At 37.4% G+C, this 24019-nt stretch overlaps 1 protein-coding gene across 5 annotated transcripts in view; it reads left to right on the top strand.

The window, feature by feature from the left end:
- Positions 1-24019, top strand: part of ARHGAP28 (Rho GTPase activating protein 28) — a 207693-nt gene that overhangs the window by 115579 nt on the left and 68095 nt on the right. For all 5 annotated transcript variants that reach the window (XM_004742733.3, XM_004742734.3, XM_013051393.2 and 2 more), the window contains one exon: positions 7501-7718. In XM_004742733.3, coding sequence (XP_004742790.1) covers positions 7501-7718 — 218 coding nt within the window. The remainder of the gene's footprint in view (positions 1-7500; positions 7719-24019) is intronic.

Genomic DNA, 24019 nt, shown 5'->3' with positions numbered 1-24019 from the left:
TAAGAGTTTCCAAGTTCATCTCATACTTTCCCTGACCAGCTCTAGAATCAATCTTTTCCCAGAGGAGTCCTGAATTCTTTTAGTAACAACTGGAATTTAAAAATAAAAATCCAGGCTTTCTGTGTACCCAACTGCTAATGGTCTATTCTTGCTTCTATCTGTGCTGTCAAATATAATAGCCATTAACACATCACTATTTTAATATAAATGTATCTTAATTATAATTAATGCAATTAAAAGTCAGTTTCTTAATCATACTTGTCACATTTCAAGTGTTGGTATCCAAATGTGTCTAGTGACATAATGGGTAGTATGTACATAGAACATTTCCATCATCACAGGAAATTTTTTTAAATTTTTATTTCTTCAAATATATTAACATATAATGTATTATTTATTTCAGGGGTACAGGTCTGTGATTCATTAGTCTTGCACAATTCACAGTGCTCATTATACCACATGCCCTCTGCAGTCTCTATCACCCAGCCACTCCATCCCTCCCACCCCCATCCATTCCAGCAATCTTCAGTTTCTTTCCTGAGATTGTAGTCTCTTATGGTTTGTCTCCCTCTCTGGTTTCATCTTGTTTCATTATTTCCTCTCTTCCCCTATGATCCTTTGCCTTGTCTCTCAAATTCTAGATATCAGTGAGATCATATGATAATCGTCTTTCTATAATTGACTTATTTTGTTAGCATAATACCCTCTAGTTCCATCCATGTCATTGCAAATGGCAAGATTTCATTTTTTTTAAATGATATTCCATTATTTACGTATGCCGCATCTTCTTTATCCATTCATCTTCTTTATCCATCCATTTATTCCATCATGGACATCTAGGCTCTTTCCATCTTTGGCTATTGTGGGCATTGCTGCTGTAAACATTGGGGTATAGGTCCCCCTCCAGATCACTACATTTATATCTTTGGGGTAAATACCCAGTAGTGCAATTGCTGAGTCATGGGTTTTGAGGAACCTCCATACTGTTTTCCAGAGGGGCTACACCAGGTTGCATTCCCACCAACAGTGTATGGAGGGGTCCCCTTTCTCTGCATCCTCACCATCCTCTGCATCTGTTGTTTCCTGACTTGTTAATTTAAGCCATTCTCACTGGTGTGAGGCGGTATCTCATTGTGGTTTTGATTTGTATTTCCCTGATGCCAAGTGATGTTGAGCACTTTTTCATGTGTCTGTTGCCATTTGGATATCTTCTTTGGAGAGATGTCTGTTCATGTCTGCTGCCCATTTTTTGATTGTACTATTCGTTCTTTGAGTGTTGAGTTTGATAAGTTCTTTATAGATCTTGGATACTAGCCCTTTATCTGATAAATCATTTACATATATCTTCTCCCATTCTATTGGTTGTCTTTTGGTTTTGTTGACTGTTTCTTTTGCTGTGCAGAAGTTTTTTATCTTGATAAAGTCCCAGTAGTTCATTTTTGCCCTTGCTTCCCTTGTCTTTGATAATATGTCTAGGAAAAAGTTGCTGTGGCTGAGGTCAAAGAGTTATTTGTCAGTGTTCTCCTCAAGGATTTTGATGGATTCCTGTTTCACATTTATGAAAGACAAAATGTTTTTCACCCATTTTGAGTCTATTTTTGTGTATTATATAAGGAAATTGTCCAGTTTCATATTCCTTCATGTGGCTGTCCAATTTTCCCAACACCATTTGTTGAAGAGACTGTCTTTTTTCCATTGGACATTGTTTCCTGCTTTGTTGAAGATTAGTTGACCATAGAGTTGAGGGTCCATTTCTGGGCTCTTTATTCTGTTCTATTGATCTGTGTGTTTCTGTGCCAGTACCATACTGTCTTGATGATTACAGCTTTGTAATAGAACTTAAAGTCTGGCATTGTGGTGCCACCAGCTGTGGGTTTTTTTTTTTTTTTTTTAAACATTCCCCTGGCTATTTGGGGTCTTTTCTGATTCCATACAAATTTTAGGATTATTTTTGCTATTTTTGTGAAAAAAGTTGATGGTAATTTGATAAGGATTGCATTAAATGTGTAGATTGTTCTAGGTAGCATAGACATTTTAACAGTATTTGTTCTTCCAATCCATTAGCATGGAATGTTTTTCCATTTCTTTGTGTTTTTCTCAATTTCTTTCATGAATATTCATTCTATAGTTTTCTGAATACATAACCTTTGCCTCTTTGGATAGATTTATTCCTAGGTATCTTACGATTTTGGATACAGTTTTAAATGGGATCAACTCCTTCACTTCTCTTTCTGCTGTCTTTTTGTTGGTGTATAGAAATGCAGTCGATTTCTGTGCATTGATTTTATATCCTGTTGTGACTCCTTTCTTAGGAGAAAACTGGCTTCCACTATCTTAAACATATATACTTACTTGATCAATCTCTCCATATATTATCAAGTTCCTCTATTTTTCATGCTTGCCCTGCTCATCCCACTTGGTCTCCAACATCCCAGTCCACCCTGCTTCTCTGCATAAACACCTGCCTTACTGTGTCTAAGTAATATCTTTATGCTTTAAGACTCAATTTCAGGGAATGAGGAAGTAGCTGTATATCTTTTAAAGAAACCAATATCTGCATTTTTAACTTTTCACTATTTCTTTTTTATATATCTGGTATCCATTTGATATCTTTTCTGTTTAGCCTGAAGCTCTTCCTGTAGTATATACTACAGAGCAAGTTGGCAGCAATAAACTTCTTAGTTTTTATTCATGTGATAATAACTATTTTACCTTTGTTCTTAAAGAGTATTTTTGCTAGACTTAAAATGATCAGTTAACAGGTTTTTATTTTCATTTTGGATATTCTAAATGTCATCTGTGTTCTGACCTCTACTATTTCTAATAAGGAGTCTGCACATGCATATTGTTGTTCCCCTGATGTAATCTGTTGTCTTTGACTGCTTTCAAATTTTCTCTCTCTTTGGTTTTCAGCAGGTTGTCCTTAAGTGCAGTTTCTTTTGTATGTGACCTACTTGGTGTTAGTTAAGCAAGGTGGTTTTCAACAAAGTTTGGAAAATTTTAGACATTTTTTCTTCAAATAATTTTTTCTGTAACAATGGCTTTCTTCTCTGAAAGTCAAACTTAACATTCCCAATAGGTAACTTGGACTCTGTTTTAAATATTTTTAAATACTTTTCTATGTCTTTCAGATTGGATAATTTATATTGTTGTATTCTTCAAGTTTACCAACCCTTTCTTTTATAGTCCTTAATATACTGTTAAGCCCTTCCAGCAAGATTTTTACTTAATATATTTTAATTTTAGTTCTATAATTTATGTGTTAGTTCTTTTAGTTTCTTTTTTTTTTTTTTTCATTTCTTTGCTGAAATTCTCTGTTCACTCATGAGAATCTTTCCCTTAAAGTCCTTGTCCAGCATCAGAGTCATCAGAGGTATTTTCTAATGATGATCTTTTCTCATGCCAAATTAGTCCTTTTTTTGGGATTCTTTGATAATTTAATATTATAACATTATGATATGTTTTAGAGACTGTATCCCACTATCTTTCTCTAAAGGGAGTAAATTTCAGTTCTACAGTTCACTTGGTTATACACCATCTTTTCTGCTCTATGCAGCCTGGCTCATTTATTTTAGCCTTTTGACTGCTATTTTTCAGTGGGATGCCTGGAGTTTCACATACACCTTTTTGGTTTAATGTTTAGTCAAGGATTTGATGAGAGTTTACGCACAGATTTTGGAGCTCTCTCTGGTGAGGCTCCCTCCTAACAGGAATATGCCCCTCACTTTCCAGATATCCTAATGATCCTGTACTCCATCCTGTGACTCTTGAAATTAGTAAGACTCTGGTTTTCTGTTTGTGTCCTACATACTCTGTATAGTGTAGTGATTGGAAAATGACCTCAGTTGAAAAGTTGTGTAGATGTAAATCTCACAGTACATTTTGTGTCAAAATTTAATTATTTTTCAGTTCCTGCTTGTACTTGATTCTTCTACATTCCCTCAAATAATTATTTCATGTACTTAGTTCAGAGTTCATAATTGTTTTACACAGAATTGTTATTTCTATACATGCTACTCTACCTTTACTGGAAGATTTTATTCCTTTTTTTTGATATCTTTCTCTAACAAGCCTACAGATCTGGTGGATTTTCATTACAGAATGATATGTATGATAACTACACTCATTTCCAAAAGTTGATGTTTTTCATTCATTTTCTGAATTAGAATAATTATATATTTCGACGGAGAATTCACAAATATTTGTACCTAATCTGTGTAGGCATTGTATGTTGGTGTCAGAGTTATAAACAAAGACAGAAATGTTTCCTGCTCTAATGGAGTTTATAATCTCGGAGGAAAGAAAATAACTAATGAAATGATATAACTAGATGTATGTTGGGGAAAAAATTATTTGAAGGAAAAACACAAACAGCAGGATTTGGATGGGTAAAAGTAGGACCTAGCCTCGACTGAAGGGTTCAGGAAAAAAAAAAAAAAGACTTCATTGAGGAAGAAATGAATAAACTGAGATCTGAAAGATTCAATGACCAGTAATTAGGGGACCAAATAGAAGGACTGGCATGTCCAAAGGCATTGTAACAAAATATAGCATGGAACTTTTGAGGAACCAAATGTAAGCCAGCACCGCTAGAGAAGGGAGAATGAAGAGAGCATGGTACAAGCTTGGAAAGGAAAGTCAGTGGCTTTGGGTCTTGTGGGCCATGTAAGGGTTTTATGCTTAACCCCAAGAGCAAGGAAGAACTGTGGCATTATTTTAGAAAAGGGCTTATACTTGCATTTGGAAAGGTCTAATTTTTAAAAAAGGTTTTATTTATTTATTTGACAGCAAGAGAGATCACAAGTAGGCAGAGAGGCAGGCAGAGGGAAAGGAGGAAGTAGGCTCCCTGCTGAGCAGAGAACCTGATGCAGGGCTCCATCCCAGGATCCTGAGATCATGACCCAAGCAAAAGGCAGAGGTACCCAGGTCTAATTTAGTTACAGTATGGAGAATGGTTTAGAAGGGGAGTCCAGAATGGGAGAAACAGAAGGGAGGCTTTGCAGCAGTTCAGGTGAGACATGATAGTAACTTGGACCAGGGTCAGAGCAGAAGAGATAAATAAAGTGGAAAATTTTTGAGAAATAATGAGGAATTAATATCAAAAAGTCTTGGTGATATATTGGTTTTGATATGTAAAGGATGAAGATGTCAATAATGTTTCCTAAGTTTCTTTGCCAAACTGGATAGTTGAATGGTGGGTTTCATTTGCTGAAATGTAAAATACTGAAAAAGGCCTAGAGTTGGGAATGAAGGTTTGTGTTCAGGTTTGAACACATTGAGTTTGATATATGATTGATGGAGTCAAGTAGATAGTTGGATGAGTAGGTAGTTGGATATATGGAGCTGAAATTCAAAGGCGTGTTCTATGTGGAAGTTATGTATTTGGCAATTGGAGGGATGAATACAGGGTATCAGTTTCCATAATTTAGCAGTGTTACAGGAATAATACTTATCTCTACTTTGAGATATTTCTTTCCTATGGAGAATATATATTCTACAGATTTCTGTAGTCTGAGTGAAAGGATTTAGACCATCCTCACCCCTAGTATATGTTTAACACCTATTACTCCTTCCTTCTACTCTTTGATTACTGTTTACAGAGGTGGAGGGAGGAAAAATTCCAGTTTTTAAAACTTTAATATTAAATGTTTTTGTAAATTTTTTCTTAAAAATGAAAATCTTATCTATGGCTTAAGTAAAGGAAGATTTCAAAGTCAGAGCTCACTAATTTAAAAAGTTTATTATTTTAGATTAAGGCTAGTAAGTTTATGTTTACCTTTTCATTTTCTGTTAAAGGGATAGCTTATAAAGGAAATGAATAATAGAAACAACAGAGCAAAGAAAAGATTGCCTAGCTAAGAAATTGAACCTGTAAAGTACATTTAGGAGGCTTTGTTCATATACCAGTGACGAAATAATGTAAGCAGAGTCCCAAGAGTCTTAGATTGATGACTTGACAGGCTATTTATAAATCAGTATAATCTGCACTTTAAATAAACCTAATTCAGGTAATACCTGTTTAGTATATTTCCAGGAATGTTTTTGTAGTGAATTTTCCATTATATGATGTTGTTATTCTGAATTTTTAAAATTATTTCTGCACATCTAATTTACAATAGTATCTAACCCTCATTATGATGAATTTCAGGTTTTTTAGTTTCCTTCTGACAAAAAAGAAAGATTACCTAATATTCAGACTTTTGGAGAAAAGCAAGAGAATGAATATCTATTGAATTCATCCTCTGTTCCAGAGTCTTTGCCATCTCTCATGAATAAATTAATAAAATAATCCTTATAGTCACTGATACATCTTATTATTACCTCAATTTTGCTAAGCAGGACAGAAACCTAGAGCTAAAACTCGTCCAAAGCCATTCACCTAGTAAATGGTTGCATTGGGATTTAAACCAGAATTTGAATGATTAAAAAACCCTTTTCTATATCACTAAGCCACTCTTTTTCCATTACAGTTAGTTTAAATATTCATATTTTATCATTGTTTGAGATTGGAAGTCCAACTATGGCTTATATTTAACACTCTGGTAAAGAAAATTACCTTACTAAATGGCCAATTTACCTTACTCTCCTAGAAAATACTCAAAAAATTGACTTATTTAAAAAATATTGTATGGGGCGCTGGGTAGCTCAGTCAAGTAAGCGTCTGACTCTTGATTTTGGCTCACGTAGTGAACTCAAGGTCATGGCATTAAGCCCTGTGTCAGGCTCTGAGTGCAAGTGGAACCTGCTTATCTCTCTCTCTCTCTCCTCCATCTGCCCTTCCTCCCACGTGCACACACATGCATTGCTGTTTCTCAAATAAATAAATGCTTTAAAAATATACGGATTTTTAATTCATTCCTACAGGTCTTTCCCAGAATTACTCTGGAAAAAAGGATGGTTTCTTTTTTTTTTAATTGAGATATAACTGACATATGATATACTAGTTTCAGGTGTACAATATAATGATAGGATATTTGTATACATTGCAAAGTGATCACCACAACAAGTCTAGTTTACATCTATCACTATAGCTAGATTTTTTTTTCTTGTGATGACAGTGTTTAAGATCTACTCTTTTAGCAACTTTCTAATATTACAACATAGTATTATTTATTATTATTATCACCATGCCATGCAGTACATCCCCATGACTTATAACAGGAAGCTTATACCTTTGCTCCCTTCACCTATTTCACCTACCTCCTACTTCCTACCTCTGACGACCACTAGTTGGTTCTCTGTATCTATGAGCTTGTGAGGTTTTTGTTTGTTTTTTGTTTGTTTTTATTTTCTTTTAAGATTTCACATAGAAGTGAGATCATACAGGATTTGTCTTTTTCTGGTTTATTTCACTTAACATGCCCTCAGGGTCCAAGATGGCCTTTATATAGTGTTTATTGACACTTCCTAATACCCTGATATGAACAGGCCTGTAGATACACATGTTGTCTAATCAAATGCAGACTGCTCTAACCTTTTCTTGGTAATGTTATTTTTCAGAAGGAGAACTTGAAGCAGAGTGGTTGCAAGACGTGGGTTTATCAACCCTGATCTCGGGTAATGAAGAGGAGGATGGCAAAGCCTTGCTCTCTACACTGACTCGAACCCAAGCAGCTGCTGTGAAAAAGAGATATAATACTTACACTCAAACCATGAGAAAAAAGAACAAGCAGTCTGTTCGGGATGTCAGAGACATCTTTGGAGTCAGTGAATCTCCTGTAAGTAATGAACACGGCTCAGAATTTTGGCTTGATTAGGGGTGAGAGGGAGAACATGAAGAAGATCTTAGAAAAAGTTGGTCATCCTGTCTCTTTTAGAGAAAACTAAAGCAGACAGCAGATTGCAAAATTTTTTACAAATTTGAAACTTAAGTGTTATTCCTTATCCCCCCTATAGCAGTCTCCCTCAACACTAAATTTGTTCCCTTCTTTGGTAATGGAACAAATCTTTGTGCCTAGGATTCACAGAGACTTTACTTAATAAATCTAGCACTGGGTGGAAATTCTGTGAACAGACAAAGGACTCCCAGGGAAGTGAGTCCAAAGTATTCTAAGCAAGCAGTAAAAAGTGAAAGATACAGCATTAATTAAGTGGGCAACAGAATGATTCAGAAACATAAGGAAAGCATCACATGTTTTCTGAGAAAGGGCTGGTTGAAATTCCAGCTCACCCTTAGTAATTCTGTGGCCACAATCTTATTTCTGAGGCTCTTAGTCATGTTCTCTTATTGCTCTATGTTACTATTAGCTCTACTCATTTATTCCTTCATTCATTGCATCGCTGAAATCAATAATTGTATCAGTGATGCAACCAGTATTACTGGATACCTTCAGTGTGCAAGATCCTATGTCCTACATTAGGTTCTATGCAGATAGAATTCTTGGCGTTTTGGGGATATATAGAAAAAAAAAAAAGAAACTTGATATTCTGCTATAGTTACAGATAGTTGCCTGGAACAAGTTAGTTAATCACTCTGATCTATGTTTCTTACTATTTAATTTGTTATCATAAGACATAAATTAAAACTTAAAGAATACTGGGTAGCAGGCTTGCTTGAAGGCAGCCTCCAATCTGAGTTACTTTAGGTTATCTAAAAGTCATATCTTCTCTTAGATACATGAATCAACCTGGGTAGTTGTCAGAGTAGCTCATATTTCCAAGTTGCTCTTTGTGTTTTTGCTGATAATACCCTAGAATAGCACTGTCCTTTAGAGCTTTCTAAAGTGATGGAAATGATTTCTGTGCTTTCCAAAAGGGCAGCTAGTGTGTGTCCAATATGTAGCTAGTGTGAATAAGGTACTGAAATTTTAATTTTATTTAATCTTAATTGATTTAAATCTAAATTGCCACATATGGCTTGTAGCTAATGTATTGAGCAGTACAGTTCTAGAACTTTTCACAGTACAAATTGATATACCTAAGGCAGTCCATTTTTAGTTTTGTGCTGTTTCAGTTTTCATCCTAGTTGAAACCTGTATCTTTGTGGAAGGCAAGATTTCTATATCTATATTTGAGTAAAAGTGACACCCACAACTTGAAGTAAGGGCTTTAGCCATGAGAATCTTGGCCAAGATACTTATCAAAGAAAAGGTTTACCCTGCTGGTGTAAATTCCTTGGGTCATTTTACGTTTATCCCCCAGATTGTTTCAAGTGATTCCTAAGAACTTGGTCTTTATGCTTCCTTTCCCATTTCTGTTTCTAGTTACTTCAGACTAAGATTTTTCCTCTAACCTAGCAAACTGCAAAATAGGAGAGTATCTGCGGCTTCTCCGAATCCTGCAGGTACTCAAGAAGATGCATACAGTGCTTCTTTATGTTTTCTAAAGCTTTAAACTTCTTGTCACATAGAAACAGTGTTCTTCCCTCTTTTACCTAGAACCTCAAGGAAAATATAAAGTAGGCACTTACTCACTGGGGCTTTAAGTGTAAAAATAACTGAAGGGTGTCTTACTTTTCCATAATAAGCAGATTTAGGAAACTGGGTTTAACTTTCGCAAAGGCAGAGAGACGGCCACATTTATGGTGGGCAAGGGGAATGGCCCTGGGCACTCTCTCTCCTGCACATCTTCCTCTTCTCCCTTCTACTCTTTCTGCTGAGGCCCCATTCCAGAGTGAACAGAGAATGGGTGTGCAGCAGGGAGAGTGGTTATAGGTGAAGGGAGTAGAGGTCTTGCACTATACCGAGAAGGGTAGCATCTGGAAGTCCATGAAAGCCTGGCATTGTTTATGTAAGTTCAGAATTCAGATTGTTCTTCAACAAAAATGTAAAGACCCATATAAAGCTAGCCTTTAAGAAAATATGGTAGGGCTTTCTAGGGAAGATGGCAAAAGAGTAGGGGACCCTCGTTTCATCTGGTCCCAGGAATTCAGCCACATACCTATCAAACCATTCTGAAACCCTCTGAATTCAACCTGAGATATAAGAAGAGAATTGCTGAAATCCTACAAATAGAAAAGCGAACATTTTTTGCAAGGTAGGAGGTGCAGAGACATAAATCTGAGGGGATATATCATAAGATAAACTGTGGTGGGGAAGGAGCCTCTATAAGCCAGCTACTGGAAACTGATAAAGCTGCAGAGTTCAAAATCAGAACTTTTAGAAGTCTTCTCCAGTGAGGGACATCCCCGCCTGGAAAGTGCTCATGTGGTAAAGCAGGGCAGAATAATCTTAGGTTGGACAGTGTGGTCTCTGGATCCCCAGGGTCACAGACAGACTGGGGTTGCCTGAGTGTGGCAGAGTTCCAAACTTTGGAGCCAGGAAGCCAGCTATATTCAGTGAGCCTGGAATGGGCTCTCAGCTAGGTGTTGCCACAAACCCAGGAACCACGGCACAGTCCAGCAACTGCTCTCTAAGCAAGCAGAGGTCCAATAAGCGATAACTACTCCAACATGCTGCTTCTCCTCCCACTCTGCGCCCCCCCCCCCGCCCGAGAGAAACAGCAGGGGTTGTCATAGGATCAGGCAACTACTCCCCAAGTAGGGGCCCAGTGAGCCAGGGGACCATGATGAGACCCCCCTCCCAGGAGAATTTGTGTGGGTGTGCATCGCAGGAGTCTGCAGAGTTTAGCACACACAGAAGGGATTAACTGCTTTTCCCTGAGGGTGCACTGAAGACTGGCGACACTAGTTGTTCAGCAGATCAGGACACTGCCATTTTTACTTTTTTGTTCGTCCTCTAAAGCGGTGTGAAAAGCCTTCAGGGAACAAAAGCCACAGAGAGCAACCTGAAATAGCTTACACTGAGGCCGGCTGTCTGGCAAGGGTGGTACAGTTCCACCCAGGCAAAGATACCTGAGAATCCATGCAACAGATTCCCAGAATTTCAGAATCTTCCCCCAGAAGTCCAACAGGGGCATCAGGCAAATACCAAGTTTATGGATCACACAGAATTAAAAAACTCCTGCAATAAGGGAAAATAGTATATAGAATTTCTCATGAATCTTTTGTATTTCATTTTAAAATTTTCTGTTTTTTTTTTTTCCTTTTCACCTAGTTTCTTATTTCATCAACTCTTTGTTTTTCAGGTTTTTAAAAAAATTTTTAATTTTACATTTACATTTTATAGATATATTCTTCATTTTGGGCTTCATTTTACTGTATTCACTTTTATTTTCTTATATGTATAAGTTTTTATTTCTTTACAATTTGGGGATTTAGTGTCTTCTAACAAATAGACCAAAACACACCCAGGATCAAGTGGATTACTCTTTTCTGTCCATCTGTAAGATTATATTCTCTGCCCCCCTTTTCCTCTTCTTGTTTGCTTGCTGACCTCTTCAGATTTGTCTAGTGTATATTTTACTGGGGTTGTGGTTGATATTTTTTATTTTGCTCTCTTCTTCATCTATTTTTCTCTGGACAAAACAACTAGAAGGTGAAATTCACAACAAAAGGAAGAACCAGAGGTAATACTCTCTGTCCCAAATCTAATTGGTACGGTTATAAGAAAATGTCAGAACCAGAATTCAGAATAACAATGATAAAGTTACTAGCTAGGCTTGAAAAAAGCTTAAAAGACACTAGAGAATCTCCTAGTGCAGAAATAAAATCTAATCAGACCGAAATTAAAAATGCTTTAACTAAGATGTAGTCTAAAATGAATGTTTTAACAGCTAGGGGAACTGAGGCAGAAGAGAGAGTCAGTGACATAGAAGACAAAATGATGTAAAAGAAGGAAGCTGAGCAAAAGGAAGAAAAAAAACCTAATGGACCATGAAGGGAGAAATTAGTGATACCATAAACCAAAACAATATTGGAATTATTGAGGTTGCAGAAGAAGAAGGTGGGGGAACAGAAGATATCTTTGAGCAAATCATGGTTGAGAACTTCCCTAATTTGGGGAAGGAAACAGGCATTCAAGTCCAGGAAGCACAGTGAATCCCCCCTCAGAATCAATATAAGTAGTCAACACCCTGACATTTAATAGTGAAGCTTGCAAATTTCAGAGATAAAGAAAAAATCCTGAAAGCAGCTTGAGATAAGAGTTCCTTATTTTATAGGGTAGGAACATTAGACTGGCAGCAGACCGATCCACAGGGACCAGGCAGGCCAGAAAGGGCTGGCATGATACATTCAGGGTACTAAATTAAAAAAAAAAAAAAATGCAACCAAGAATACTTTATCCAGCAAGGCTGTCATTCAGAATGGAAGGAGAGATAAAGAGCTTCTGGGACAAACAGAAACTAAAAAGGGGCTCCTGGATGGCTCAGTCAGCTAAGCATCTACCTTTGGCTAAGGTCATGATCCCAGAGTTCTGGGATTGAGCCCTGCATTGGGCTCCCTCCTCAGTGGGGAGTCTGCCTCTCCCTCCTCCTCTGCCTGCTACCCCCCCCCACTTATGCACATGCTCTCTCTTTCTGTGTCAATTAATTAATTAAAACAAAAAACAAAAAAACAAAAGCCAAGAGCTAAAAGAATTTGTGACCACTAAACCAGCCCTGCAAGCAATATAAAAGGGGGTCCTGTAAGCAAAGAGAGAGTGCAAAAGTAACATAGACCAAAAGAACCAGACAGTCTATGGAAACAGGGACTTTACAGATAATACAATGGCACTAAATCCATATCTTTCAATTGTTACTCTGAATATAAATGGGCTAAATGCTCCAATGAAAACCTTTGAAAGGGTATTAGATTGGATGAAAAAAGCAAGAGCCATCAATATGCTGTCTACAAGAGATTCATTTTAGACCCAAAGACACCTGTAGATTGAAAATGAGGGAGTGAAGAACGATTTATCATTTAATGGACATCAGAAGAATATTGGGGGCCGCCTGGGTGGCTCAATCAGTTCAAGCGTTGCCTTCGTCTGAGCCGCTTAACCCATGATCCCAGGGTCCTAGGATTAGGCCTTGTGACCAGCTCTCTGCTCAGTGGGGAGCCTGCTTCTCCTTGTCCTTCTGCTTGCTTGTTTTCTCTCTCTCTCTCTCTCTCTCTCTCTCTGTCTCTCTCTCTCTCTCTTTCTCTCGTTCTCCCTGGAAGAAGTGGATATATTCCTAGAATCATATAAACTATCAAAACTGGAACAGGAAGCAATAGAAAACCTGTGACAAATGCTGGTCTTCAAGCTATATTGCAAGCCTGTAATCATCAAGCTAGTATGGTACTGGCACAAAAACAGACATGTAGATCTATGTAACAGAATAGAGAACCCAGAAATGGACCCTCAACTGTATGGTCAACTAATCTTTGACAAAGCATGAATGAATGTCCAAAGGAAAAAAGACAGTCTCTTCAACAAATGGTGTTGGGAAAATTGAACAGCCACATGTGGAATAATGAAACTGGACCATTTTCTTACACCATACACAAAGATAAAATGGATGAAAGACCTAAATGTGAGACAGGATTCCATCAAAATCCTAGAGGAGAACACAGGCAACTACCTCTGTGACCTCAGCCACAGCGACTTCTTACTGGACACATCTCCAAAGGCAAGAGAAACAAAAGCAAAAATGAATGATTGGGACTTCATTAAGATTAAAACTTCTTCACCGCAAAGTAAACAGCTGACAAAACTAAAAGGCAACTAACTTATGGAATGGGAGAAGATATTTGCAAATGACATATCAGATAAAGGGCTAGTATCCAAGATCTATAAAGAACTTACCAAACTCAATACCCCAAAACAAATAATCCAGTCAAGAAATGGGCAGAAGACATGGACACGTGTTACTCCAAAGAAGATATCCAAATGGCCAACAGACATGAAAAAATGTTCCACATCACTTGGCATCAGGGAAATACAAATCAAAACCACAGTGAATACCACCTCACACCAGTCAGAATAGCTAAAACTAATAAGTCAGGAAAAAAATGTTGGTGAGGATGTGGAGGAAGGAGAACCCACCTACACTGTTGGTGGGAATGCTAACTGGTGCAGCCACTCTGGAAAACAGTGTGGATGTTCCTCAAGAAGTTGAAAATAGAGCTACCCTATGACCTAGCAATTGCACTACTCAGTATTTACCCCAAAGATATAAATGTAGTGATCCAATGGGGCACCTATACCCCAATGTTTATAGAAGCATTGTCCACAATAGCTAAACTGTGTTGTGAGCCTAGATGTCCATTGACAGATGAATGGATAAAGAAGATGTGGAATATATGTACAATGGAATATTACTCAGCCATCAGACAGGATAAATATTTACCATTTACATCAGCGTGGATGGAACTGGAGGGTATTATGCTGAGCAAAATAAATCAGTCAGAAAAAGACATTTATTGTATGCTTTCACTTGTATGTGGAATATAAAAGACAGTGTAGAAGATCATTGGGGAAGGGTGGGAAAAGTGAATAAGAACTCATCAGAGAGGGAGAAAAGCCATGAGACTCTCTTAATTGAGGGAAACAAACTGAGGGTTGGTGGAGGGGACGTGGACAGGGGGATGGGGCAACTGGGTGTTGGGCTTTAAGGAGGGTCATGATGTGATATGCAACTGATGAACTACTTAGCTCTACATCTGAAATTAATGATATATTATGTGCTGGCTAATTGAATTTAATTTTAAAAAATATGGTATATGTACCATGTATCAGACCTGATAAACATCTTCACAGATTTTCTTCCTAAAAAATTCAGCATCTGTTTCTGCAAGTGGACCTGGAAGTTTCTTAGAAACATACCTAAACTTTTTAAGTTCCTATCTGAATGTGACAGTATAAATACCAATTCCTCTCTCCCTCCTTCTTTTGCCCAAAGTACCTGTCTGTCCCTCTCTGTCTCTTTATTTGCTTCTTCCTCCTTCACTTCCTCCTTCCTTCTCTGTGTGTGTGTGTGTGTTTCTCTGTCTTCCTGTACTCCATCCACTCCTACTCTTTCTTTCTTTGTCCTCATTTATGTACAATAATAGAACAGTCACCTAAAGTTTCCATTTCACTTTCTTAATGAAGATTTAACGTCTTGAGTTTCATGAGATAAGTTTACGTTAATCTTATACATATGAATCTGATCCACTGTACTTACCTAGTGAAGATACAAATTCAGTAACTTAAAAGAGAATTAGATTATGCTAGTCTTTTCTTAATTTTTTGCACATTGAATCCCATGCTTGGAATAACCTCGAGAATTTTGGAGATACTTGCCCATTGTCTTCTCTTGTGCACTGTTGACTGTGGAGAAGCATGGTATCTCTACTGACCTCATTCCTTTATATACCAATGTGGAAGCTTTTTGAGCTTTATGTTTATTGTTGGAACCTTGCATTTTTTCCAGTTTAACCTTTTCACAACATACGTCCTAGTCTGCTAGGGATTTTCCATATGAAAGCTCTTTCAATATGAGCACTGTCATTTTTTGGTTCTATATATTGTATTCTAACATTTAAAACCAATACTAATTCCTCTTTTTCTCCCTTATCTCCTTCTGGAACTTCTGTTAGATGACTGTTGGATTGTTTGAATTGAACCTCTGTGTCTCTTAAATGTTTTCTTGTTTTCCAAGCTTTATTTATATGTATGCTTATTCTACATTCTTTCCTATCTCTTCAACTTTTTTATTTTTAATGACAATAATTTGGTCATGGTTGTATTGATACTTCAGCATTTAGTTAATTTTAAGAAATTTCTTTAAAGGTTTCATTTATTTATATGAGAGAGAGAGTGAGCACAAGCAGGGAGGAGAAGGAGAAGGAGATTCCCCACCCAGCAGGGAGCTCAATGTGGTACTTGATCCCAGGACCCTGGGATCATGACTTGAGCCAAAGATAGAGGCTTGACTGATTGAGCCACCCAGTTGTCCTGATTTGAAGAAATTTAACAGTCATATTATTAATTTCCTGAAGCCTCTTCTTTCCCCTGAGTTTCTCTGTGCCTTAGTGATCTGCTCTTTTTTGCACTCTAAGGTACTAAATTAAACCTTAAATTCCAACGTGGTCTTTGTTTCCTTGAATTACTGTTTTCTTCTTCAGGATCCTGTATTTATTTTTGCCATCATTACATTACTATTGTTCAGTTGATTTTGATCTTTGGGTGTTGATTCTTATTTATTAATGGAGGACTAGGTTAAGTCATTGACTGATTGATCAGTATAGGTAAAGACTGTATATTTCCTGTGTAATCATGTACACTTATTTTCTCTCCAATATTCTCGTAGTGGATGCAGTCTGGGCCTGTGTGAGTGGTCAAGTGGGTCAGTCAGCTCTCACATTTCACTTTAAGACAAACAAGTACGGTATCAATTCCAAAGTAATGATAATCTTGAAGAACTGTAATTTATTTGTTTTTCAGGCAAACCTAACTTTCCTTTTTATACTTCTATCTATATTCTTTTAGAAGGCTCCAGTGAAGGTCAATTTTATTTTTGTCCAGGACCACTACACCAGGACAACATTCCTCCTCCTCCCCAAGTCAGGTGCTCACCAAGAGAATGCTTGTTGTGTTTTATTCTGGAATCCCATTTAGCTGCTGCCTGCTGTTCAGTGCTAGAGGAAGGGATTGTTTCCTGGCCTCTTTGTTCAGAACATTCTTAGGTTACTTTGGCCATTGTCTTCTGAATTAGGGATGCCTTTTTTTTTTCTGTTCTTTTTTTTTTTTTTTTCTCCTTAATGATTTTATTTATTTATTTGACAGACAGAGATCACAAGTAGGCAGAGAGGCAGGCAGAGAGAAGGGGGAAGCAGGCTCCCTGCTGAGCACAGAGCCCGTTGTGCCAGCTCAATCCCAGGACCCTGAGATCATGACCTGAACTGAAGGCAGAGGCTTAACCCACTGAGCCAGCCAAGCACCCTCTTACTGTTTTTTTTTTTTATTCTCATGTTGGATATGTGCTTTTTCTAGATCAACATTTATCTTCTACACATTTTTCTTTGTAGTTTTTTTTCGGGCTGACGTTTTCCTCTGCCCTTATCAAACCATTCTTGCTTGCTTTTTATCTTCCAGGAACATCCAACAATTTCTGTTCTGTTAATGGAAATGTTTAGTGGTTTCTAGATCTACTCTTTGAAAAAGGTATCTCTTTGACACTTTGAGTCAGATTTGTGGAGGGAGGGGAAATTGGTATGTGCATTTTGCTATCTTGATCCAATTTTCCTATGCTGTTTCTTCAGTAATATTTGTTTCTTCCAAAAAATGTGTTTTTCCCTATTATTACAAAAATAATCTTTCCTGGAAACTTAGAAAATATGGACAAGCAAGATAAATGACTGCTTCTATAGCCCCAAATAAATTTTTTTAAGGTTTTATTTATTTATTTGACAGAGAGAGAGAGAGATCACAAGTAGGCAGAGAGGCAGGCAGAGAGAGAGAGAAAGGGGGAAGCAGGCTCCCTGCTTAGCAGAGATCCTGATGCAGGGCTCGATCCCAGGACCCCGAGACCATGACCTGAGCTAAAGGCAGAGGCTTAACCCACTGAGCCACCCAGGTGCCACAGCCCCAAATAAATTTTTATGATTTAATTAAATATCCAATAAATATAATTTTTAGTGGAATCCTAGCCATAAAAGAATATTTAACCCTTGTGTTAGTAGAACTATTATACACTAAATCACAAATCCTAAATCAGCTTCTGGTTACATATTGCAGTCTATAGTATTGTTCATCAGGAGTAGAATTTCAGTGCCCAAATACATTTGTTTCTAATATATAGAAGATGTGAATCAGATGTTCCTTTCAGTAACACATTTAATTGAGCAAAACAGTCTATCTAATTTATTTCCAACTTCATAATTGATAAAGAACTAGTCAAAGGTGAGACCAGCATAACTGACTGCATAAAAATAGTCATGCACCCTGAATTAGTTTTCAGTTAATTAATTTGAGAGAGAATGCATGTGCTCACACTAGCGGGAGAGGGAGAGAGAATTTTTTTTAATTAGTTCTATAGGTAAAATTTAGTGATTCATAGTCGCATGGAATACCCAGTGCTCATTACATCAGGTGCCCTCCTCAATGCCCCTCACCCAATTATCGCTTCTCCCTGCAACTCCCCACCCTTCCACCTCTCCTCCAGCTTCCCAAGAGAGAGAATCTTAAGCAGGCTTCAAGCCCACTGCAGAATCCAATGTGGGGCTCCGAATGACCCTGAAATGATGACCTGAGCCAAAATCAAGAGTCGGATGCTCAGCTGACTGAGCTACCCAGGAGCTCCTCATTCACTCTTATTTAAGAAACGATGATTGTATTACCTGTATACACATTCCACTGCATGTAACAGAAAACCTAAGAAATCATGAGTTATACAAATACAGATTTTTTTTTTCTCTCTCTCTTTTGGAAGAAGGTGAAGGTAGGTGTTCTGTGCTTCCATCTTCTTTCTGTCTTTCTACTTTGTCATTCATATGCAGCCTTCATCCTTTTACCTGTAAGTTTGTTGGGCCACTCCTAGCGCTATATTCATATTCCGGGCCATTCCTGGAACTTGTACCAACTCACTCTATCTTTCTGAGCTTAATCTCCTAGAAATCTTACTCTGTAGAATCCCAGTTGCCTTTCATTGCCCAGAAATGTATGTGATCATCCTTAGCTGCAACAGAGTCTAAGAATTCAACGTTTTTTTTTTTTTTTGTTTGGTTTTCATTTGTTTTAGTTGACACAAATGTCCCTGAGGGGTGGAAAATCAGGATTCTTTTAAGGAAGACTGGTGATTGGGTTTGGGGTGAACAATTAACAGTATTCTCCACAGAGACCAATGTCTGTCATCATGCCCTGAATGTAGTGGGCTCTCAGTATTGGCAGATGAGTGGCTACATGCAGTGATTGGTGCACAGCAATAAGATCTGTGGATCTCTCCACAAATCTGCATCAATGTACACATATATGCAGAACACATACTTGAATGTGCAGTTACGCTGTGGAGAATATGCCTGAATAAACCTGAACTTTCATTTTTTTCAATGGCCAGATGATTTTGGTTGTATCCCAGCTCCTCTTTTGTATGTGACTTTGTATGAAGAAGGGATATCAGCCATTCCTCGCAGAAATGGTCAGCTGGTAAGGTAAAGCAAGGGACTTAAGAGTAAGGAGGCTGGGAAAAGTGATTATTTTAAGGCAGTCAGGAAAACTTGAGCAAAATGCCTACTTGCCTTATAAGAAAGAAGGAAACAGATGAATTTTGGAACACTGAAAAAATAATTTATAATTATTTGTTTGATAGCCACCACTCCAGAAGTGATTTCTCAACAATGAAGTGTTTTATAAATATTTTGGAAAATATCTGAAACCTTTATTTCCATTCAGCTGGTAAGTGTGCTCTTTTAAAAAACAAAAACTTATGTAGGAAAAAAGAAGAAAGAAAGAAGGAAACAGAGACTCTTAAACTCAGGAATGAAAAATTAGTTAAATCCACAAATAACTACATGGCCTGTCTGCTTTTACAACAACAAAACGATGGCTGCAGTTCTAGCCCCAGCCAGAAGTCAAGATGTCAGGGATGTCATCATCTAAATGTTGTTCTTTTTCCTGAACACGTAATAGAGAGTTTTATGCTACTCTCCATGTATCTTTCAATATTGATTTAATTCTCAATATAAGAAATACTTTGACATTTCATATAAATAGTTTATGAGGGGCAGCATGGTAGCATTTTAAATGTGTAACAATAAGTGGGGAAAAGTACACTGTCTAGTGCAAGAGGTAAACACATTTCAGTAGAGCCCACCTTGTCTATTTTAGTTCAGAGATTCAAAGAGTGCTAATCTGAGTTCGTAACTGCCAATGACATGATCTCAGTAGAAGGGGTTTATGTGTGAGATGAATCCAGTGCCATGATTTATACTACTTAGCATAAGGCCTGCATCCTCTTACTCAAGTGCTGCACCCAGACTAGAGGCATAGAAGGGCACAAGTTTACTGACATCTGCCTCCACTTGGACTCATGACAGCAGGAAATTTATGGAGAGAGACTTTCCCTTGTTACAACTCATATATAACCTTCTCTTGAGCTCTACTTTTTTTCTTTCCTACCAGAGGAAGAGAGATACTTTAGGTGTTCTAAGAATAACCCTTGTACCATCATTGATCTGATGAATAATGATGATGATGATCTTTAGTTTCTATACTTTATTTTTATCTTACATGTATTTTATGTGGAATATTCTATCTGGATCTTTAAAAGATTGTCCTAATTCAAACTAGTTGTTGGTTCCTTCCAAATTCTGCTTAAGAGTTTGGATGTGTCTAGTTTGTCTTCTGGCTGCTCTTCTGTTGCCTGAGAGTTTTGTCAAGTTTTGTGAGCAATCCTATTTTGCAGACTTTGTCACTAGTTTTTTTTTTTCCTTTTTTCCTAATTTCATTATTTTCTCATAAGATTATTAATTCCATTTAGTTAGAAGTCTACTTTTTCTGCTATCTTGGCAGTAAGTGCCCTTGGCTTTAGATTGTTCCTGCATTGTAGGGAGTCTTAGATATCTTACTTCCAACCAGGACTCTGATCCAGGCTGTGATTCCTCTCTCCCATTTACTCTTCCAGACCAGCCAGAATAGGGACACACAGAGTAGATACTAGTGTTTTCAAATAGTGGATTTCTATCAGCCTTTCTCCTGGCTGTCTCTGTATACTATTTTGATCATCTCTTCTTCATCCTGTGGATGAGGGAGGGATTCCCACCCTAGGGTTACAGGGGTATCTTGACACTCAGCAACAGACAAGATCAACAGCAATTTATTATCACATGTTCTCACAGCTTGGGAGATCTGGACACAGAGCCATGTGTGGGGTGCACTTGGGAACAGAGTGAATAACCAGGGGTGGTAGGAGACAGGTTTTGTAGTATCAAGAGAGTGAGGTACCCCGTGGTTCCCATGGGAGAATGTGATTCGCTTGTTTGAATAATTTCACTGGCTAACAGGGAACTGAAACATGTTACTCAAGGATAAGCAGGAATTGTGTCTGGTCCCCCAGATAAGGAACATTGTCTGTCTAGGGGACCTTTTATGAGGGACCAGAGTAGGAGGGGAGCTTCTAGTTAGACCACTTGTGGTCCTTGCGCTCTTACCAGATGTCATGGCCACCTGAAGAGTGAGCTTTACTCTTGAAGTTTTATATGCCACACCCAATACATCTACCCTGGCCATGGACTCTCATGATTAGTCTAGGCTTCTTTTGTTTCTTTTCCCTTTTATCACTATTCCATGTATTTCAATTCCTTGAAGATCTTACCACCTTTTAAAGGTGAATAAAGGGGCAAGTGTGGTGCCAAACACGTGAAGAAATCTTGCAGTGAGATGGAAGAGAACATTAAAGTTTTGTTCCAGCCCTACCCCTGAACTACTGACAGGTTTCTGGAATGAGAAAGCGAGTATTGTTCTTTCTCCTAGGAGGATGGTGAGGGCTAACATAGTAGAGTAAATACAGAGAATGGTACAAATACTAATTTGCATAATCATATATATTATAAAATGTTACATCTTTTTAGCAGATTACATCTTTTATCCTTTGAGCAAACTGGCAAAAAATATCTGTGGATACTAAATTTTCAGATCTAAAAAGCTTAAATCCTAAACTAGAAGTATCAAATGCTAGGCCCTATATTAATTTTTTCAGAAATTTGTAAATATTAATCTGTTTGCTTTTTCATGTAGTGTTAATGTTGAGAAATCTGATGTCTCTCTAAATCTTACTCCTTTATTTGTTTCCTTTTCTCATTTTTATATTTCTGGAAGCCTTTTACCTTTATCTTTAGTGTTGGAGACTGGAACTGTCATCAGGATATGACATCTTTTTTAAAAAATTTATTTTTTATTTTTATTTTTTAAAAATTTATTTATTTGAGAAAGAAAGAGAGCTTATGTCCATGTGTTTGGTGGGGAGTTGTGGGGAGGGGCAAAGGCAAAGAGAAACCCAAGCAGACTACTGGCTGAGCAACGAGCCCCACACAGGGCTCAAGTCTCTTAACCCTGAGATCACAGCCCGAGCAGAAATCGAGTTGGATGCTCAACTGACTGTACCATCCAGGTGCCCCTGACACCTTTTTTTTTAAATTACAGTCAGCACTTAGCTTTTTGTTGGTGAAAAATGTTACTTTTCTTTCAGTTCTAGCCATTCTCTTTCCATTATTTCTTTCATTTATTTTCCATTTTCCTATGCTTCCTTTCATTGCCTGTGTGTTAAACTCACATAGTTCTTAAATTGTATGTTGTATTTCCTTGTCTTTTTTCCTATTTGTTCTCTTTGCTAGTAGATTTTGTATATATCAATTTGTAGATTCCTAATTGTCATTTTTGCCATGAGTGGTTATAATTTAGCCTCTACTGATTTTTTAATTCAGTAGTCATACTATTAATTGATAGGAACTCATTTTTCAATGACTTCCCCTTTATTATGATAGTTTGTCCTGATTTATGGTTGTAATATCTTTTCAAATCTCTCTGAAATTAACTTATTTTAAGTCTTTTCCCTTCCCTCAATTCTTTTTCCCAGAATGTTTATCACTGTACTTTTTTAGAATGTTGATTTTTTTTTTTTTGCCATGAGTAAATTTATTCATTACACTAATTTTCTCAAATGGCTAATGGTCCTTGGTGATTGATATATATTTAATGGGCTAGACCAACCCCTTAGTGACTTAGGATGTGTTATTGTTATGTGATTTCTCTACCATGATACAGATATTTTCCCAAAGGATTCTTTATTAAATGAGAGGGCTGATTTTGGGTACTGTGTAAGTCAGTAAAATATGGGAATGAATGGAAGTTAAACTCTATATATGGATGAGTATCCATGCTCACATGCACGTGTGCACACGCACGCATGCATGCGTGCACACACACACACCAAAAGGAGAGGGGTGAATGACTTCATTTCTTACTATCCAAGACAAAAACTGATGTTTCCTTTTATTCTCCCTTCCGTGACTTTGATGAAGGTCCAGAGTTACCTGATACTGAGATGTGTTTTGGTCTCAACCCTGGACAACTTTCCAAGGCAGGTGGTTCACTTCAGCCGAAGTGATTTTCTTGGGCCCATATGTAGCTACTGCCTGCTGTTCGGTGTAAAGGGAGCCTTTGGGAGATCTGTCTGGTCCCTCCATTGAGGAAACACTTCATGATAAATTATTGTGGCCACTGAGCTAAGGCTCCTTCCTCCCCTTTGTAATTTTCACATTGAACTCGCTTGGTTGTATGTTTGCTGTTTGTCGATTTAACCTTTCTTTGCCAGCAATGTTGATTTATGCTGTTCTTAGAGTAAGTTCTATACAATTATGAAATACATTGTTTACATTTTAATTCGCAGGAATTTCTAACAATGTCTCATCTGTTATTAGGACACCCTGTTGGTTTCCAGTGCCACTTGGAGCTATTCTTATAACAGTACACACCTTTCTCTAGTTCTGAGTGATTGGAAGTGGTGTGCTCTCAGTTCTCTGTCCTGACCTCGTTTCTTGTACTGCCTCTTTAGCATTGCTTCTATTTTTCTTACTATAATGTCTATTTTTCTTACTATAATGCATACATATTGGAGGAAAGTTAGAAAATATGGAAAAGCAAGATGAAAAACAACAGTTTTGAAGTCTCATGTAGCAATGTATGATTTCATTAATATCCAGTATGTTTAATTTGGCAAAATGTTGCTTCAATCATGGAATAGAATAATTGCATTTTATTTTGGGGAAAGCCATTATATCACAAATGCTGCTAAAAATCTTAGAGCATATGCACAAGACCTAAAATGCCATCTATCACAATCATAATAATCTCTAGATAACACTTGCTGCATAATGAAAATCAGAGCTTTTACAATATTCAGTGAATAGGAATCAAATATTTGGTTCAGTCTTATGTGTTTTTGAGTTAGTCAACCTAATGTATTTCTAGTTTCTTGATTGAAAAAACTGCTCTTGCTGATTTGTAAATCATTACAAAAAATTATAAAGTTGGCTTTAAAGTGGCATAGGTTAATCAGTAAGCTTCATGACTTAGATGATTAGAGATTTATTATCCTTAAAGTCTGAGGCTGGTGTGGCTGATTTCCTAGCATGAATCTACCAAGTTTTTCATCTTTCCATTCTGCTCCACTTGGCCTATGGGCTAATATTTAGTGCTTCTCAAGTATATCTGGGCATCACAGACACTGGGTCCTTGTG

This window comes from Mustela putorius, unplaced genomic scaffold, assembly GCF_011764305.1.
Source record: "Mustela putorius furo isolate JIRA1106 unplaced genomic scaffold, ASM1176430v1.1 tig00003858_pilon_pilon_pilon, whole genome shotgun sequence".
In the NCBI taxonomy this organism is placed as follows: Eukaryota; Metazoa; Chordata; class Mammalia; order Carnivora; family Mustelidae; genus Mustela; species Mustela putorius.
The sequence above is the reverse complement of the archived record's forward strand: the minus strand, read 5'-3'. Positions and strand labels throughout refer to the sequence as shown.